The 19,302-nt window shown below is 54.7% G+C and overlaps 4 protein-coding genes across 9 annotated transcripts in view; 3 read left to right on the forward strand and 1 right to left on the reverse strand.

Moving 5' to 3' along the window:
- HASPIN (histone H3 associated protein kinase) overlaps positions 1-3,815 on the reverse strand; it is a 4,796-nt gene extending 981 nt beyond the window's left edge. The window contains exon 1 of the mRNA XM_069083235.1: positions 1,825-3,815. Within this exon, the coding sequence (XP_068939336.1) occupies positions 1,863-3,815 (1,953 nt within the window). The 3' untranslated portion in view covers positions 1,825-1,862. The remainder of the gene's footprint in view (positions 1-1,824) is intronic.
- The window catches only part of ITGAE (integrin subunit alpha E), a 51,924-nt gene extending 42,808 nt beyond the window's left edge, over positions 1-9,116 (forward strand). The window contains 8 exon segments of the mRNA XM_069083236.1: positions 596-673; positions 886-994; positions 1,073-1,180; positions 4,262-4,330; positions 4,615-4,695; positions 4,776-4,871; positions 6,038-6,148; positions 8,291-9,116. Coding sequence (XP_068939337.1) covers positions 596-673; positions 886-994; positions 1,073-1,180; positions 4,262-4,330; positions 4,615-4,695; positions 4,776-4,871; positions 6,038-6,148; positions 8,291-8,380 — 742 coding nt within the window. The 3' untranslated portion in view covers positions 8,381-9,116.
- Positions 1-19,302, forward strand: part of TAX1BP3 (Tax1 binding protein 3) — a 165,234-nt gene that overhangs the window by 127,744 nt on the left and 18,188 nt on the right. The window lies entirely within an intron of this gene.
- The window catches only part of P2RX5 (purinergic receptor P2X 5), a 14,730-nt gene continuing 13,331 nt past the window's right edge, over positions 17,904-19,302 (forward strand). For 4 of the 6 annotated variants that reach the window (XM_069083237.1, XM_069083242.1, XM_069083238.1 and 1 more), the window contains exon 1: positions 17,904-18,216. In XM_069083237.1, the coding sequence (XP_068939338.1) occupies positions 18,089-18,216 (128 nt within the window). In that variant the 5' untranslated portion in view covers positions 17,904-18,088. Of the gene's footprint in view, positions 18,217-18,264; positions 18,493-19,302 lie in introns of those variants that run through there. The other 2 variants (XM_069083241.1, XM_069083239.1) reach the window with 2 other exon arrangements.

A 19,302-nucleotide genomic window follows, 5' to 3' on the forward strand; every position in this document is an offset into this window, starting at 1 on the left:
CTCATCTGCAAAATGAGCTGGAGAAGGAAATGGCAAACCCTTCCAGTATCCCTGCTGATATAAGACCCCCAGGGGGGTCTCTAAGAGTCAGGTTCACACTGAATTGACTCAACAAGAAAGTACTAATTATGTCATGGGGCTTTCTTATGGCTAGGTCAGAAGCTGGTTCTCTTTTCCCTAACTCCAGGGACTTTGGTCAGCTCCCTAGAAGCAGGCAGCCCTGGTTGCCCTGAGTTGAGCAGTTATAACATTGGGCCTCAAGGGGGAGCTTGCAGCCAGCAGGTCTTTCTAAAGACCCCTTCGGCCCCCATAGGCTCTCCAGGCTTTTTATAAACTCCTTAAAAAGTGTTTGACTTAAAAGAAAAGGCTGCTGCTTCTGGTGCCCCTTCTTAGGAATCCCTACCCTTGGGATCTGCTCCCAAAGGTGGGTGGGCCTGCCCAAAATATGCCATTAGTCAGGAGGAGGAAGCATCCATTGTTACCTGGAACACTTAATGGCCAGTCCACTCAGCCATGCCCTCCTCTTGGACTCTGTGGGAAGGTCCCAAAGGGACCATGGCCAAGAGGCACACCACCTCTCCTTTGCTCCCTCCCTCAGTGCCAATGGTCAGCCTCCCCTGGAGGAGAGACAGGAGCTTCAGGTCAAGTACCGCCTTGCTATAGCTCTACAGAAGTAAGTGGGGCTGTGGCTCCCCTGGGGGGGGGGGGCGGCAAACCAAAGCAGCTACAACTAAGTCTTCCCAAGGGCGACTGTCTGAAGTCTCCTCTCCTGCCTCCTGTTGTGGCCAACAGCTAATTTACAATGCCGCTCTAATTCATATCCACTTTGGACCCCTTGTCCCCCATGTCCTAACCTGCTAGAGTCTGCCCCCTCCTCTCCTTGAGGGTCCCAGGGGCCAGCTCAGCTGAGCTGTGGCATCTCACCCACAGACCCCTAGTGACGTACGTGACCACCAGCCAAGGCCTCTCAGAACACAAAGAATTCCAGTTTAATGTAGGTATCCCGGGATCGCCTTTGCCTGCCTCGTGGTTAAGCACAAGGGGCTGACTTTCTGTTCTGTTCCCTTTGTAGATCCACGGGGAAAATCCCTTTGGAGCTGAGTTTGTATTAGAAGTCTGTGTTCCTGCCAGAACACAAGGCCATGACCTCATAAAACTGAAGAATGTAACCACCACACAGGTACCTAGAAACTTTTCTCAACAGGCCTTCTGTACAGGTGTTTTTAATTCGGGGTCTTCCTCAAGCTAGAAAAGGTGCAAGGCCCTCAGGAAAAGTAAGGAAAATACTAACAGGTGCCCAGGTGGGCCAGCGCCAGCACCAGGGAACCCCCCTGAAGAAAAGCAAGGGCTCAGACTTTTGGAGGGGGAGGATTTGTTCCCCTCTGGGCTTTCCCGGGTGGTAGCAGTAGAACTGCCCCCAGCCTCTCTTGTCCCCCACTCCCCTCCTCCATCCATTTCCTGGCCCTCTAGGCTTCTCTCCCTCCCAGGTACTTTCTTTTGCCCCCTCCCACCCCTCCCTCTTTTCCAGTCCTTCAGCAGGCAGCCTGCCCCAGCTTCGAGCTGAAGTCACTGGCATAACAGCACCGCTCCCCGCCTGCCTGGATCCCCAGGCTACCCTCGTTCCTCACCCACTCATGCTAATGTGCTTCTCTGGGGGTAGGCCCTCCAAAAACCAAGACCAAAAACACAGGAAATATTCATTTATAGAAATGGGTCCCTCCAAGAGTTTAGAGTTTTCACTTTGGGGTGACCTGAAAACTGCATATAGCAAGTGCTTTTCAAAGACAAAATTATACTTACACTCTTCTAGCTTAGAAAACTCACCAGGAGTCCTGCTAAGCCACCAGCCAGGGCAGGGCCAGTCACTGGAAAAGGCTGTGGCCCTGCAGCAGCTCTGTGGCCGAGTCAAAGCCCAGCACAGACTCGTGGAAGGCCTGGATCTGCTGCCTCACACGGCGCATAGGCGCCCGGGTGGCCTTCTTAAAGGCCATCTCCTTAAGGACCTTGTCGGCCAGGTAGTGCAGCCACAGCACGTTGCTGTAGGGGTGGTAGTGGGCCCAGCGATTTCGAGTCCTCTTTTTCATGAGCCTGTAGATTTCAAACTGGTAGTCCCCTTGGCCCTGGAAGAGCTCCCGCTCCTGGGAAATGTCGCAGAACACCACCAGGCCGTCCTTCTCCAGCCGGGACAGCGTGTAGTCGATGATGTTGACGTGGATGCCGTGGGTGGCGATGGTGCCCGGCTGCCCGTTGAGCGTGTAGCCCAGCTCCTTGGCACTGGTCCTCTTCACCAGCACGTTGCCCCAGTGCAGGTCTCGATGCTCGAAGTGCAGGGCCGCCTCGGCCACGGCCAGCGCAGCCGTGACCTGGTGCAGCAGGCTCTTGGCCACGGCCACAGAGGACAGCTGCTTGTGCATGTGCTCCAGGTCCATCCCCCCGAACTCGAACTCCAGCACCACGTAGAGCTGCTCCTGGCCGAAGCAGTCCGGCCGCTCGTTCTCCGAGCCGCGGCTGCGCCGGAAGGCGTCCCAGGCCCGCAGCAGCACGTCGGGGTAGGCGCCCTGCACGCAGCGCGCCCCGTACAGGCCGATGAAGCCGTCTGTACGGTTGGAGGCCTCCTCGGCCAGGAGGCTCAGCTCCTTAGAGATGATGATCTCGGGCAGGATCTCCGCAAAGGTCTTCTGCGGGCTCCCGTTCACCAGCGCCTCGCCCTCAATGGCGATGACCTTCAAGGCCGTGCTGCGCCCGTCCACTACGGTGCGGAACACCTCCCCAAAAACGCCCTCCCCGATCTTCTCGCAGCTCTGGAGGCTCGGGCCCAGGTAGTGGCCGAAGGCCAGCGGCCCGTCCTGCTGGCACTCCCGGTACACCTTCTGGGCGTCGGACAGCTGCGCCTCCTCGCCGGCCAGGGACGTGTTGGGGGTCAGCGCGTACATGGAGGAGGCCTGCCAGGTCGCGTCCAGGGGAGGCGGGCTGCGGGGCGCCGCAGGGGGCTGCTGCTGCTCGACCACCACCTTCTTCTTCTGGTGGAAGGAGAGCGAGGCCCGCCAGCCAGACGCCCCCCGCCCCCCCTGGGCGGCTGCGGGGCGCGGGGGGCGCCCGACCTGGGGGGGCCGGCCCCGCCTCCAGCGGGCCGAGCTGAGGCCACTGATGCACGCCTTACGGGCCGTGCTCCGGGCCGGCCCCGAGCGGGGCTCCTCGGAGGGCTCAGGGCTGAAGAGGGACGCGCTGGTGGCCAGGCTGGGCTCGGGCGCTGCGGGGCTGGCGTTGCGCACGGGGCTCAGGCCCGCCAGGATGCTGCGGGGGCCGCGGGCCAGGGGCGGGCCCGGGGTGCTGCAGAGGGGGGGCCCCGGCCTCTGGCTGCGTGTGCGGAGCCTCCAGGAGCGCTCGGTCACGTGGCGGTGCGGCTGGTTCTCCTTGGCCCCCGCCGCCGCCGCTGCCGCCTCCTCCTCCTCCTTCTCCTCCTCCTCCTCCTCCTCCTCCTCCCGGTCCGGGGTCCGGGTCCGCGCCCGCAGGCGCCGGCGCCAGGTCCGCCCGGCCGCCCCCGGGGAGCCACAGGCGGGCCCCGGCTCGAAGTCGGAGTCGGAGTCTGGGGCCGTGGCGGGGCTGATGCTGCCGCTGCCGGGCCCGACGCCGGGGCTGCCGGCGCTCAGGCCGCTGCTGCTGCTGGAGAAGAGGTGCCGGCGCTCGCGGGCCGGGGAGAACCAGGGCGCGGCCGGCGCCCGCGCTCGCGCCCCGCGCCCGGGGCCCCGCCGCCGCCCGCCGCCGTAAGTCCGGAGTAGCCGGGCCTGGGGCCGTGGGCCCCAGGACGCCGCCATCGCGCCTGCCCAAGGCCCGGCGCGAGCCCAACGGCTGCCGCCCGAAGGGGCCGCACGCGCAGGCGCAGGGGGAGCGCTCGCTCCAAAGGCTGCAGGCGTCCCCGCAGCTCTGCTTTCGAATGTCCCGCCGGCCGCGCCCCGCACTCTGCGCGCATGCGTATTCTTAGGGGGTCGGCCCCCAAAGAGCTTCATTGCGCCTGCGCTTCTGGTTTCTGGGCTAGGCTCCAGACAGCTGCGCCCGCCCCCTCTCCACAGCGGAGGGCCTTGGATTGGCACGCACAGACCGGCGTGGGGGAGGGGGGGGAGGGTGGCCCTCAGCTGTACGCCTGTGCGCATGCGTCGGGAAAGCGACGGCCCTTCCTCACTACCCTGATAGGCTTGCAGTCTAAGGGCGGAGCCAGAGGCAGGGTTGCCTGAGGCGCTTTCCCCTCTTTCCCGCTCTCCAGGCCGGTTCGAAGTGCAGCAGGGAACTAGGGTGCAAGGCCCGCTGCCCAGAAGGGCCCACCGAGCCTTCGGTGAGTGAGCGTGGGCCCGCGATCCCCTCCCCGCACCTAGAAAGGCTCCGCAGCTCCCCCTTCCAGAGCCCCGCCCCGGAGGCGTGGCCCTCAGTCTAGTCAGTCCAGAGCCCCGCCCCGGAGGCGTGGCCCTCAGGCTAGTCAGTCCAGAGCCCCGCCCCGGAGGCGTGGCCATCAGGCTAGTCACTCCAGAGCCCCGCCCAGGGGGCGTGGCCTCCCAGGCAATCCGGGGGTTACGATGGCCATCGCTCTTCTGACCGCCAGTCTGTCGTCTCCCTGACCAGGACCTGCAATGGCTGCGGCTGCGCTGCGTCCTGTCCTCCGCCCCCTCCAAAGTGTGGCTAGGGGCCGAGCTGAGCCCGCAGGTAGGGTGGGGAGGAGGCTTCGGGAGGGGAGCGGGATAGGCCGGCCCCCCACATGCCTGATCCCCTTTTCCTGGCCGCAGCTTCACGAGGCCCTGTCGAAGCTGTGCATCCCCGCTGAGATCTCCTTCCACGAAGCGGTGTACGAGAACCAGGGCCTGGGCAGCCTCAGCAGCTCGGTAAGGGGCCGGAGAGAGCTTCTGGGGCTGGAGGGGCTGAGAGGGCCGAAGCCTCCAACGAGAGCAAAAGGGCTTGGAGAAGCCGATAGGCGGCGTTTGGGCTCCTGCGCCTTCCCCGGAGACTCCTAAGGAAAGCGCTGGGTAGACCAGAGCGGCCACCGAGGAGTCTCCCCCGCCCCTTGGTCCCCTTCACAAGGTCCCCTCTGCCGGGACAGAACCCTGGGTAAAGGGAGAAACTTCTCCACAGCACAGGCGCCTTGTCTTGACCTTGCTACAGAATGCCCCTCTCGCCCCTTCTGAGGTCACCGATGATACCTCAGGGGCTGGGAGGTGGTCTCTGGCTGGCTTAGCCCGGTGCCGGCTCCCACAAAAATGAAACAGAAATAGGTTTGAAAAGTCTGGGGAGCCTGCTGTCCGAGGGCCGTCTCTGGCCCAAAGGGCTGCGGAAGAGGGACGGAAAGCCTCCGTTAAATCCCTGGGTCACTGAAGGCCTCCCCGCGGGCATGGCCGTGTTTGCTGGGAAAAGCCGGTCCTGAAAGCAGGCTGCCAGTGGCGAAGTTGAGGGATGTCCTTAGAACAATTTAGCTCCATACAATCTGTGGCCTCGCCTAGGAGCCTGCCCATAATTTCTCAAGAGCCATCGTTTCCGTGCAAAAACGCGAAGCCAGAATCCTTCAAGTGCAAGGGAAACTCAGACTGTATTTAGCTGAACTCAGGAACAGGAGACGATGCTGTAGACCCTGCTTGGATACTTCCCTGGACAGGTGGCTCACTGCCTTTTGGACGGTGACTGACCAGAAACACGGGGACTGTGGGATTGTTAAGAACTTGTGCCAAGTCCTGCAAGGGAGAGTAAGGGAGCCTTCATTCAAGTGTCTCTTACCCTGTTCTATAAAGCATGAACAGCCCTCCTAGATACAGCAACATAAGGGTTGCAAATGTTCCCTTTACAGATATCTCTTGGAATCCTTACAACAATCCTGGGAAGGAGGGAGGGGCTATTATTATCCCCATTTTACAGATGAGGCAGACAGGTTCAGTGACTTGCCCAGGGCCTCTGCCCTCTCCTCTGCAGCGCCCCCTAGTGACCAGGAACTTCTGGAGAAGGGTGTGGTGTCCTTCCCCCATGGGTGGGTTACCCATCAGCTAGTTGGCTCTCCTTCCAGATCACCATCATCCTGCTGAAGGCCCCCAGGTTCCACACCCTGCCCATCATTCTAGGAAGCAGCGCTGGTGGAGTTCTGCTGCTGGCTGTCATCATCGTGGTGCTTTGGAAGGTGCATCCTGTTGGGAGGGGGCAGGAGGGTGTTGAGGGCCGGGGACAGGGACCCGAGAATGAGAAGGGCCCAGTCATTGAAAATTCGTTGGGTACTGAGAAGTACTAGGCAGTGTGCTGAGCTTGGCAGAGGACAACCCTTGCCCTCAAAGGGCTCAGAAGGGTCTGCCAGAGTTCTGAATGGGCCACTCTCACATTATTGGGAATTCATGTAAGCCAGTTGGGATTGGCAGAATAGTGGGACTGGTGACTTTTTGATGGGGGGGTGTGAGCAGTCAGGCAGGCATAAAAACCAAGAGAGAGTTCTTTTCATGGTGGCAGAGAAGATGCTGTAAGTCTGCCTGGGAACCAAGCCACTGTCCACTTTGGACCCTAAAGAAATAAATGCCTTTCATATTGGGTGTTTTGTACTGTAATTGCCAAGGAAAGGCAGCTTCCCAGGTTCAGAATACCAGCATCGGTGCTCTCCATTTTATTCAGTGACCAACCAAGAACAGAGAAGATCAAAACATGACATCATTCCAAATACCGCATTTAAATAATCTCCAAGGACTACCCCACCCCAGGACCTTCCATTCATTCAATCAATTACAAAGTCCCTGTTCTAAATACTACCTTCATTTAGTCCACCACAAAGCCCCTCTTCTCAAATGGAGATTAGTTTCCAAACATAAGTAAAGCACCTTCATTTGTTCAATCACACAGCACCACCCCTGGATCACAATTGAATCTACCCCAGAGTTACATCAAGTTTAAGCACAGCACTTAATACCCAAATGGAGGTCTTTTCTTCATCTCGACACCTAGGCAAATTCTCAGCAATCTTAGTTCCTGGGGACACAAGGCTTAGCAAGGCCACAAGATACATTGTCAGTCCCTTCATTAATTCATCCTCTGTCTGTAGAACAGTCCTAGAACCCCTGAAAACATTAGCAAAACCCTCTCCCAGGATTTCTGTAAACATACAACAAGAAAATCCTTCTTCAGGGTTTCTGAACCAACAGAAAGGTTCCCAGACCCCTGCAACAACAGCACTGTCCTTCACCAGTGGACAGTATTCACTCTGTCTGCAGGAGAGTCTCAGGGCTTCTTAACCAAAAGCCAGGTTCCAGGACTTCTTCAACAACAGGACTGTCTTTCACCAGTGGACAAATCTGGCAAAACAACATCAAAACAGACAAAGTACCAGCAAAACAGCCATGTCTCCTCAGTCCTTGGCAGCTCAGGGGGCAGGTCTCAAAAGTCCAGGGCAATTCAAAGTGGCCCCCAGCAATTCTCTCAGTCTCTCTCTCTCTGCCTCAATGAGGGTGCTGCTTCCAAAAAGTTCTTCTGCCTCTCTCTTGTCTCTCCAAATCTACGTCACCAGCTCCTCCCAGTTCAGGACTTTCTTTTCACATCAACAAGTCCATCCCACAGGTGGGATTAACAAGCTCTGGGTTTTAACACAATCAATTTGAAAACCAAGCCAATACAGGGGAATCTTTAATTGCCATTACTATCACAGTGTTCCACATCATTCTGGAAGCTATAGGATGCCAGGGATGGGACAACAAACAGAAGTGTCCTTAGTGGATACAGGAAGCCTTGGTTGGGAGAAGGGTGCAGTAAAGGGTCAAAATAAGTTTGCTTGGGCTCCACCTTGGCCCTGTGCCAACCTAGAAGTCAGCTCACTAACCAGGCCCACAGACTAGTGGCCTTGTGTGGATGCCAAATGGTTTTCCTTTGCCTGACCCAGACACTTCCCTCCCCCATCTCCCACCCAAGCTGTGAGCCCCCTAGCTTCTCAGAAATCCACAGGCCCTGCTCCCAAAGAGCCCTACTGTCTTTGGTAGTCCCCCTCTTTGCTGAGTACCTCCTATGGAAGTGGGTAGTGAGGTGGGTCCCCTCAGACTGCCTGGAGGCCCCCAAGAGTGGCCCCTGGTGGAGCAGGCCCAGCCTGAGAGGCTCAGAGTATGGTGTCCTCACACCCTGTGAGCCTGATGCACATGAGCAGTCTGGTTTCTCCATCTCGTGCTTGTTTTTCCTATGAGGCTCCAGTGTTCTCTTGAGGGACCTCTCCCCAATACCAGGATCCCCTTTGCTGATGGGTGCCTTGTGTCTCTGACTGCACTTTCTCTCCTTCTTGTGTTGGTGGACATTGCAGTGTGGCTTTTTTAAGAGGAGATACCAGGGAGCTACCTCCGGCTCCAGGAAATCACAGAGACCAGAAAACCTGGCCCAGGAAGAGAACTAGGGCCCTGCCCCTCAGGAGCTTCCTGTTAGGTGATGTCATCCTTAAGATTATCAACCGTGCATACCCTTTGACCAGGCAACACCATCACTGGCTCTGTACTCCAAAGAAATTGTTTTTTAAAGGAAAAGAACCTGCATGTATAAAATATCTCCATGAGCTCTTTTCTGGTGACAAAGAATTGGAAACTGAAGGGATGCCCATCAACTGGGGAATGACTAAACAAGTGCTATGTGATTATGATAGAATACTATTGTGCTATAAGAAATGATGGGCAGGATGCTCTCAGAGAAACCTGGGAAGACTCACATGAGCTGATGAAAAGTGAAGTGAGCAGGACCAGGAGACCATTGTACACAGTAACTGACACATTGTAAGCATCAGGGATGTTCTACTGTGGATGACTCAGCCACTCCCAGCAATACAACGATCCAAGAGAATCCCAAAGGGCTCATGATGAAACATGCGATCCTCCTCCTGAGAAAGAACTGATGTCGCCTAAATAAAGATCGAAGCAGGCTTTTTCATTTCTTTATTTTTTATCCATGTTTTCTTTTACAACATGACTGATATGGAAATATTTTTTGCATAACTACACATGTATAACCTATATCAAATTGCCTTCTTAATGGGGGGGAGGGAGAGAATTTAGAACTCAGAATTTTAAAAACTAATATTGAAAATTGTTTTTACATGTAATTGGAGAAAATAAAGTACCAAATAAAAATTTTTAAAAAGATTTAATTTTCCATGAAATCCTTGGGATTCAGCCTTCCAGGACAAACCCAGGAACTATAGAAACACAATTACATAACACTTTTCACACAAATAAAGACAGATCTAAACAACTGGAGAAATATTAACTGCTCATGGGTGGGTCAAACCAACATAATAAGAATGATAATTCTACCCAAATCAATTTTCTTATTCAGTTCCATACCCATCAAACTACCAGATAAATATTTTATAGAGCTAGGGAAAAAAATATGTAGCAAAATTCATCGGAAAGAAGAAAAGGTCAAGAATATCCAAAACAAAAGAAGGTAGCTTAGTGGTACCAGATCTCAAACTGTATTATTACAAAGCTGTAATCATTAAAACAATCTGGTGCTGGCTAAGAAATAGAGGGATGGATCAATGGAATAGATTAGGTACACAAGACAAGGTCATGCAAGTGCATGACCATGGTAACCTAGCATCTGATAAATCCAATGATCCATACTTTGGGGACAAGAGCTCACTATTTGACAAAAACTGCTGGGAAAACTGGGAAGCAGTTTGGCAGAAACTAGGTATAGGCCAACATTTCACAGCATATACTAAGATAAGATTCAAATGGGCACATGATTTAGACATAAAAAGGTGATACCATAAGCAAGTTAGGGGGGCATGGAATAGTCATATCTCTGGATAAGGGAAGAATTTAGGACCAAACAAGAGAAAGCATTGCAAAGTATAAAGTGGGTAATTTTGTACATTAAAGTTTTTGTACAAAAAACCCCAATGCAACCAAGATTAGAAGGAGAGCAGTAAACTGGGGGAAAATTTTTATAGCAAGTTCCTCTGATAAAGGCCTCATATCTCAAATATATAGAGAACTGAGTCAAATTTATAAGAATACAAGTCATTCCCCAAATGATAGATTGTCAAAGGATGTGAACAGATTGTTTTCAGAAGAAATCAAAACCATTTATAGTCATATGAAAAAATGCTCTAAGTCATTATTGTTTAGAGAAACACACATTAAGACAACTCGGAAGTACAACTCATATCTATCAGGTTGACTAATATGACAGGAAGAGAAAATGACAAATCCTGGAGGGGATGGGGGAAAATAGGGACACTGATGCATTGTGGGTGAAACTGACCTGGTCCAACCATTCTGGAGAAAAGCTATAAAACTGCATATCCTTTGACCCAGCAATAGTGCTGCTAGGTCTCAATACCGAGGAAGAGGGAGGGGAAGGATGAGGGAAAGAATTGGGAATTCAAAAAATTTTTTAAATGAATGTTACACTTTTACATGTAAGTAAGAAAAATATAAAAGTAGAAGAAAACTAAAATAAAAACAAATTGAAAAACAAAAGATTTAACCTTCCCTGAGGATGTCCAGCCTGGCATTTGTAAGGGCTAAAGGGATCCCCATTACTGTAAAGGGAATCATGAAATGGGGGTGTTCTGGCAGTGAGTGGGACATGGGGGGCCTCTCTGGTTATGTGGGGGACACAGAGGAAGGGGAGAGTCATAGCTGCTGAGCAGAACACCCCCAGGCTCGGCCTCTCTGGCCAAGGTGACAAGGCCATTAGATGTGCTGGGATATTGTGTGAGTATGGTCCCTGAAAACCAGAACTGGGGGAAAGGCCTTAGAGTCCCTCCCACATGAGGGCGGGGTATGGAGAGACGACAGAGTTCTTGCTTGAGTCAGTAGAGAGAAGAGCAAGATGGCCCCCTTGCCCCCAGGACTCTCAGCCTGCTAGGGGACGCCAAGGTCCCAAACCTCATGTTTTGGATATACACAGATGTATCTGAATCCATTAAAAGCAATTGGTTTTTAATGAAACAGAAAGGGCCCAGCCTACTTTCTTTTTTTAAATCAAGCTGAGTAATTAGAAAGGAGGAGGAGGAGGAGGAAGAGGAAAAACTGCAGACCTATCAGGCAATGTGAATGGCAACCCAAAGGGTACTCGTGTTGGGAGGTGGGGATGGTGGGGGGACCGGGGAAGGTCCTCCTTGGTCTTTGGTCAGCAGCTCCTCCAGGCCCGATTCCACAATAAATAGGAAGGGTCCTAACTCTGGGCCATGGGGCCCTGGCCGTCCTCGGTCAGTCGGTGGGCCCTTTTCCAGGCTGCCAATCATGGTGGGCATGTGAGAACCATCTCTGCAGGGAGGGCCCTAGCCTCCTCTTGCTGTGACTCACGAAGCCTGCCTGGCATTTGGGCTAGGTTTTTAGACCCCCAAGCTTATTACCCTTACCTTAGGATTTCCATTAAACTTCCTAAAGCCATGTTCAGGGAGCTGCTCTTAGGTCCTCTCAGGGGAAGCATCATCAAAGTCCAAAGTGGGCTGGATGCCGCTGCACCAAAGGAAGCTTTCTTCTGTCCCCTCCAAGAGTCACATACAAGCGGCCTGCCCCCCAACCCCCCAAACCCAGTCACATGGCTCGCTTAGCACTGCCCTCCCTCCCTTTGTCCCATGTGGCTTATCTTAGACCCCATGTCCTTTCTGGGCCTGACTCTGTCCTAGGCTTTAGGTTTAGCCATGACCTGAGGGGTGCAAGTGATGCCAGGATGATGCCTCCTGCTTGGGCACATTAACAATGTACCACCCCTTCTATTTATGGCACCCGTTTGTCACAAGCCTCTTAGCAGGCTCTACGCACGTTCCTTTGGTGGGGCATTTCCTGCCCACCCCTTCCAGCCCCTCTAGTGGTTAGCCCTCTTCACTGCTGATATCTTGAGTCTTCTTTCTTTTTTTTTTTTTTGCTTTTTGGAGGGCAACTGGGGTTAAGTGACTTGCCCAAGGTCACACAGCTAGTTTTTGTGGTAAGTGTCGGAGGCCAGATTTGAACTCAGGTCTTCCTGACTCCAGAGCCGGTGCTCTATTCACTGTGCCACCGAGCTGCCCCTGATAGCTTGAGTCTTAAACCCTTTGTCATGGGGTTTGTGCCCCCACAACTTGACTGACATTGCTCTCTCTAAAGGCACCAGGACCTGGCCTTATTTTGGCCCTCTCTCAGTCCTGGCTTTTGGGCCACACTTTATTCTGCTGACCATGCCTCCTTTGGGTACTCAGGGCTTAGCTCAGTGACCATCTTCCCTCCTGGCTCACTCCTCTTCTGCTTCATTGTCTGCCTTTCTGCCCCCTAAATGTGGGTGTTGCCAAAGGCTCCTCATTTCTTTTCCCTCCATGTGGCCTCCCCTGCTGCCCTCCCTTACTGCCAGGTGTTCAGGTAGCACTTCTGTGCAGATGATGCCCCAGTCCTTGCGCCAGCCCAAGCTCCCTGAAAACTTACATTTCCAGCTGTCTGGGGGTCCAGCCTCTCCATTCAGAAGCCCTTCTAGGGCCTAGGCCGGAACATGGGAAAACCAAACCCTGCACTGTCCCGTCCATCCACCCTCCCTCTAAGCCTGCGCCTTCCACGTTTCTGTCCTGGGACCAGCTACCTCCCACTCACTCTAGGCTGAGGCTCGGAGTCATCTTGGTCTTTCCTCTCCTCTTTTTCCCTCTGCTTACAAAGCTCTATCCATTGACACAGCCCTGGACCCAGACCTGAATTCAAATCCAGCCTCTGATACAGACTAGCTGAGGGAACTAGCAAGTTACTTTACCTCTGGATCAGTCTCCTCAACTGTAAAATAAAGATCATAACAGCCCCTCCCTCTGAGGATTGCTGGGGGTAATGTGCTTAGCACAATGGCTGGCCTATGGCAGGCACTTGTTTCCTTCCTCCCCCCACCCCATCCATCCCCATCAGTTACCAAGGCCTGCTGGTTTTACCTCCACAGTATCTTCAAGTTTGTGGCCTCTTAACTCATGGGTCAGCCTTAGTACCCAAAACAGGGCCATTGCAAGAGCTTCCCGATCCATCTCCCTTCCTCGGGCTGCCTCTCTAACCCTTCTCCTACCTAGGGAAGCCGCAGCCCACCCAGGAAGGTCTGACTACCACATGGCTGCTCATTGAGAGCCTCCTGTCTCCCACACTGCCTCCCCTTGGCTGGCCTTGTCCTGCTGCTGCATGGTCACCTCATTTACTCTCATCATTTCATGATTGCTTCTATACAGACGACTCCCAGAGCTACACATCCAGCCCTAACCTCTTTTTGGGCCTCCATTCTCACATTGATAGCTGCCTATTGGACACGGCTAGCCATAATAATGGCCAGTTTTTTGGTCCTCACATAACCCTGGGAGGGAGGGGCAGTTATTATCCCCATTTTAAAGATGAGGAAGCTGAGGCAAACAAAGATTTAAGTGGTTTAGTGAGGATCACACAGCTAGTAAGTGTCAGGCCACTGTGCTATCTGGGAATAGTAGGATCTAGCTTTACATAGCAACTCAAGGTTTGCAAAGTACTTTATGTATGTTTACTCATCTGATCCTCACAACAACCCTGGGAGGTAGGCACTATTATTATCCTCATTTGACAGATGAGGAAACCAAGGAGGGAGGGTCTGTAACAGGATTTAACCAGAAGAGGGAAAACATGCCATCGTTCCAAAGGGGAAGACAACAGTTTGCAGATTGCGAGTCAGGGAGCGTGGCTTGGTTTCTGGGCAAGATTTGAGAACACATTATTAAAGCGATGGTTAATGACCATCTGGAAAAGAAAGCTGCCATTAGTGAGCCGGGCAGGCTTCACCCAGAACAGGTCAAGCCTGGCTGACAGGGCGGCCCAACTGGCAGATGTCGGAATGCCGTGAAGATCACTAACCTAGATTTTGGCAAAGCCCGAGTACAATCTTTCCCAAGAGAAGATAGAATGATGTGGGCCAACTCCAGGTGTAATGAGGGGGATTCAGACTGGCTGAAAGTTAGAACCCCAGATCATCATCACTGGCTCCATGTCGGCATGAAAGGAGGTCTCCAGGAGAGTGTCCTAGGGGGTCAGTGTGGAACCCTCTGACAGGTCAGGGCCCCCAAAGCTGGGAGGGACAGCTAGCTGACATGAAACACTAACAGAGGTAGGCTTCAGCAAGGTCCCCCTGGGGCTGAACTGGGCTGGGGAGGAGGAAACAAATCAAGATGAAATAAGGTCAAGTCTTGTTGATTGTATCAGAGTGTGCCAAAAACCAGCTCCACAAAGACAAGAGGTCAAGGTGGAAGGAGTCTGCCTGAAAACATCTGGAGGCTTCAGCGGCCTTCGAGTTCAGTGGGGACCATTCAGGGGAACTATGTGATGCCACTGCCTAGGAAGTTCCTCCAGACTTATCTGGAGTGAGACACAGAGCCCAAGAGCAGGCTGGTGAGGGCCTGCCATGCCCATCTGGGCATCCTAGGCCAGGAGGGACACGACTGAGCTGGAGAAAGTGCAGAGGAGGGCGCCCAGCTGGGGAATATCCCCAAGTCCATGTTATGGGAGGGCCTGGGCCTGCGGAGTCTGGGGAAGAGAAGGTCAGTCTGGGAGACACTCGGTGGGTCTCTCGTGTCTTTGAGAGGCTGCCTCAGGGGAGGGGCTTAGGCCTGTTCTGCCTGTCCCCAGAGAGACAAAGAAAGAGTAGAAGTGGTCAGGGGCTCCCCACTGCCCTAGGAGGTAGCAAGCTTCACTGTTCAGCTTTGGCTTCTGTGACTTCCGAGATGAGATAACAAAAGAGGAGGGTGGAGAGAAGGGTGCAGGGATGTGGCAGGAGCTAAGCCAGCATGGGGCCCAAGAAGTCCAGGGGCCTAGGGGCCTTAAGCCAGTGCTAAGAAGTGAAGGGTGCTGGCAAGTAGTGGAGGAGAGAGCTGGGGTGTGGGGGAAGGGCCTCATTTGGCTTCCCAGGAGCTGGTGCATCAGGGAGCTGCAGGGCCAGCCTGTGGGAGCCAGGAGGCTCCCTGGGCTAGGCCCCTGCCTTCAGCAGGCTCTGGAGGCCCACTGCCCACTGCCCCCACCATTATTCATGGAGACTCATCTGATTTTCTCATGATGTCTCCACACTGCTGAGGTCTCCTCAGGTGACTCAGATGACAAGAACAAGAAGGCCTCTGTCCCATGGGATGGATCACCCAGGGTGTGTGTGTGTGTGTGTGTGTGTGTGTGTGTGTATTTCTTGGGAGGACCAGATGGAAGGTCACAGGACTGACTGAACCCAGGAAGGCAGTGGTCACTTTCAAAATGACTCGAGTCCCCTAGAGGCATCGGAGCTGGACAAGCCCAGGGCATGGAGAGAGCAGTCTTCTCGCAGTCCCTGGGACCCTATGTGATCACATGTTCACTGGGGGAGCTGTCTTCCAAGCAGATTGCTGCTCTCTCCCCACATGATCCCACATCCACACACTCAAGTCTGGGATGACATCTCGTGTTACAGCCACAGGCTCCGTGGACAGAGCCATGACCCATACTCCATCGCCAGCTAAATGGAGAGCAGTGCCTGGAGCCCCTGATTGTGTGACTCTGGCAAATCCCTCTGCCTCTACTTCCTTATCTGTAAAAGGAGGATCAGGTGAGGCCATATTTGGAAAGGGCTTAGCCCAGCACCTGGCACCCTCCTCCAGGGGTGAGGAGACTCAAGGAACCCTCTTTGCACCCTCTCTTGTAAGACTTGGGAAATAGGACTTCCATGGGAAGTGGGGAGCTCTGTCAGAAAACTGAGGGTGGGATGGGCAGGAGCCCCCTTCTTTCCCTCTCTTCCTCCTCCTCACTGGGTGCTTTGGACTCCCCCCGCTGGGGATTTCCTGGGAGGTGTCAGGGTGGAAGAAGCAGCTGCCCCTCAGAGGGCTCAGGAAGCCTTGGTCCCGCCCTCAGACCCTGCTGCCTTTTCTCCTTCTTTCTTTCCCTGAGCCAGCATGGCTGAAAAGGGAGCCTGAGCCTGGTCCACAGGGCACTCTACTCTGGGAAGCCTCTTCTCTCAGCTCCAGCTTCTCCCTGGCTGACCATGCCCTGTGCTCCCTCTTTAGAAGGCAGGGAGTCTTAACTTTTGCCCTTGTACCTCAACACGGTGCCTGACCCTCAGGAGGCAAGGAAGCAACCATCCAAGTGGCAACCAGCTTTTACTAAGCCAGCAGGCTCCTGGCCAGGAGGGTAAAAAGTGGTCTCTGCCCCTAAGGGGCTCCCCATCTAATGGGGGAGAGACCCACACCAAGTGGATGGAAGGTCTCCAGCAGCCTAGGGGCCTTTGCTCTCCAAGAGGATCAATACCATCCCAGGGTCCTGTCCTGACTGTCCAAAAACATCAGCCTCACTCTCTCCTCCAGATTCATCATGTCCAGTGGCCAGACGAGTCAGAACGACCGACCGTCGATGACCCAGGATGCAGCGGATGACCTTGGTGTCTTCCTTGTCTGACCAAGTTCCAAGAGCTCCCCCTGCAGCGCCTGCTTCAGCCGCTTTCATGGCCCTTGGAACAAGTTGCTCTCATTCAGCCATTCCGCCATCTGCTTGGGGTAGACTACCCCAACTCACTGATGAGTTGGAGGCCCCTCAGTTACCCTCAGCCTGGTTTAGGTAGCTGCTGAGACAGTTTTCCTGGGGTGTGGCCGCTGCACATTCTCTAGCCTCCTGGGGCACAGGTGGACCCCAAAGGTGGATTACAGCCCTCTCACCAGGTGTCCTAGTCCCCCTGAATACCCCATACACCCCAGGGGACTGGCAAAGGCCTCCTGGAGCTATGAGATGTGACTTGAGTTTTGAAGGAATCGAGATGAGGAAGGAGGACATGCCAGGCGGGCATGGGGCACAGACAGTGCAAAGGCATGAAGGCGGGGATAGAGCGAGTTGTTGATGGAACAATCAGGAGGCCTGTGTTCTGCTAACAAGAAGTAACGGGGAGTCACATGCTTACTGATTGATACCTGTCTGGCCCAGGTCAGGTCACCTCTCAGGGCTGCTTTCTGCCCTGCCTCCAAGGTTCCTTCCAGCCCCAAGCCTGCATGTGCTGAGTGAGCTTCTCTTCCTTCCCTTGGATGGGCTCTCAAGCCCATCAGCCAGGGAACACAGTCTGCCCACTGTGGGTGGGCTGTCACTGCTAGGCTCAAGGGCTATAAAAGCCACAGCAGCCTCCTGGGAAGAACCTCTCTACATAAAACAGACTCCACTGGCTTGGGGTGGGCTTGGAGAAGTCTACCTCCTCGGGGAGCATCCCCTGGCTCTGGGGGTGAGGAGGCCAGGGAGAGCCCAGGGCTTCCACCCTGGGGCATGCCTGCACTGGGCTGCAGTGGTCCCCGAAGCTGCCCTGGGATGGATCAAGCCAGGCCAGACTCAGCCTTTTCCAGTCACTTGTTGGGGCAGGGGAGTTTTGGAAAGTCACAGGCCCCCTGACCTTGAAGCTGGGATCAAAATCATCCCCCACCTCATGTTCCCTCTATGTAAGCCCTTCATGGCCCAAATGGTAAACTGAGGTGGTGCCCAGAGCTCTAGGCTAGAAGGTTCCCCGCCCCCAAATTTAATTGGGTCTCTCTGAAGCCTCCCCTTCCTCAGAGCCTCCTCTCAAGGGCCACCCGGAGTTTCCCCTTCCTCTCCACCTCCCCTGGAGTGCCACCATCCCCTCTCCCCTCCCCCTTCTTCCTCCTCCTCCCCTCAGATGCCACTACCCCCTGCTCCCCCCTCCTCCCCTCCTTTCTCTTCTCCCTCCGCCTTTGCCTCTCCCCTCTCCCTTCTCCTCTTTTCCCCTTTCCTCTGTTCCCCCTTTTCCCCCTTCTTCCCCCCCCCCCCCTCCCCTCCCCCCCCCCCCATCCCTTCCAGGGACTAGCCTCCTGTTACAGGAGGAACAAATGAATGATGGGGTGGGCAGAAAAGGAGGACAGAGATCGTGGGGGGAGACTCTGCTCCGCGCCCCCCCCCACCTCCCAGCGCATTGAGGGCGCCCCTCCCCCGCTCGTGCCATGTGTTGTCCGAAGTCAGGCCAGCACCGGGAACCACACAACAGATTATGCCCAGGAGTGCTGGGCTCACAGGCTGCCTCCGAGGCCGGCCCGGGGCCGCAGTGCGGGCAGGGGCGGGGAGGAGGGACTGAGGATGAGCCCCGCCCTCCCGCCAGCTGCTGGGGCTCCCGAGTGTGGGCGCCGAGCTGCCTGGCGATGGGCTACAGGGCTTTGTGCCTCAGCCTCTTTGACTACAAAACCGAAAAGTATGTGATTGCCAAGAACAAGAAGGTTGGGCTCCTCTACCGGCTGATGCAGCTGTCCGTCCTGGGGTACCTACTGGGGTGAGTGAGAGGCTGTGTGTGAGCGTGTGAGAGAGAGAGTGTGTGTGTGTGACTGTGTGTGAGAGGGTGTATGTGTGTGTGAGAGAGGGATTGTGTGTGTGTGGGAATATGTGTGTGAGATCGTGTGAATGTGTGTGTATGTGTGTGAGAGAGAGTGTGTGTGTGTGTGTGTGGTCCTAGCCTGGCTCTCCGTCCCAGTGCAACCTCAGCCAGGTCTATTTGGGCCTCCTCTTCCGCATCTGTAAATCGAAGGGCTTGGATGACAGAATCCCGAAGGTCTGTGTCTGAGGACCCCGAGTCCCCTGAGTCCCAGGGACATTTGGGGATCTGCCCGCTCCTCCTCCTCCCCTAGCCATCCAAGAGGCTCCCTTCTGCTTTCCGGGTTGCTGGGAGCTTAGTGGGACTGGAGCTCTTGGTGTCCAACTGGCAGGAGAGACAGAGGAGGCTCCCCCCTCTCTTTTCCCCAACGATTACAGACCCTCACTAGGGGAAGGGGGGTGGGGTGGTCCCTTGGCTTCCAACTTCCCCCGCCCTCCCCTCCCCACCCCCATCCTACAGCGTCCTCCAGGTGCCCATGGCAGGAAGATGGCAGCATCATTCCCTAGCCTAGGATTATTTATAGCCAGGTTCTGGCCAGACTGACTGACAGGGACAGCCTGTTGGCTGAGCTCCCTACTGCCCTCTCCTCCAGGCCTAGGGAGGTGCTGGGCCCCTGGGCCCCAGAGGTGGCCTTGGGATCCAACAAGTTATTCTTCCCTTACCCTTTCCCTTCTCCCTTCCCTTCCTCCATTCCCTCCTTTTCTCCCTCCCTCCCTTCCTTTTCTCCTCCTTTCCTCTCTCCCTTCTTTCCTTCCTTCCTTCTTTCCTCCCTTCCTTCCTTCTTTCCTCCCTTTCTGTCTTCCTCCTTTTCCCCCTTCCTCCTTCTCTCTTTCCTTCTTCTCTTTCCCTTCCTTTTCTTCTCTTTCCCTCCTTCCTTCCTTTCTGTCCCTCCTTCCTTCCTTCCTTTTCTTCTTCCTTTCACTCCCTTCTTTCCCTCACCCTTCCTCCCTTCTTTCCTCCCTCCCTCCCTCTCTTCCTCCTTCCTTC

Source organism: Petaurus breviceps, unplaced genomic scaffold (genome assembly GCF_028583685.1).
Source record: "Petaurus breviceps papuanus isolate PSGF00001 unplaced genomic scaffold, PetGlider_PUasm1.0 173, whole genome shotgun sequence".
NCBI classification, from domain to species: Eukaryota; Metazoa; Chordata; class Mammalia; order Diprotodontia; family Petauridae; genus Petaurus; species Petaurus breviceps.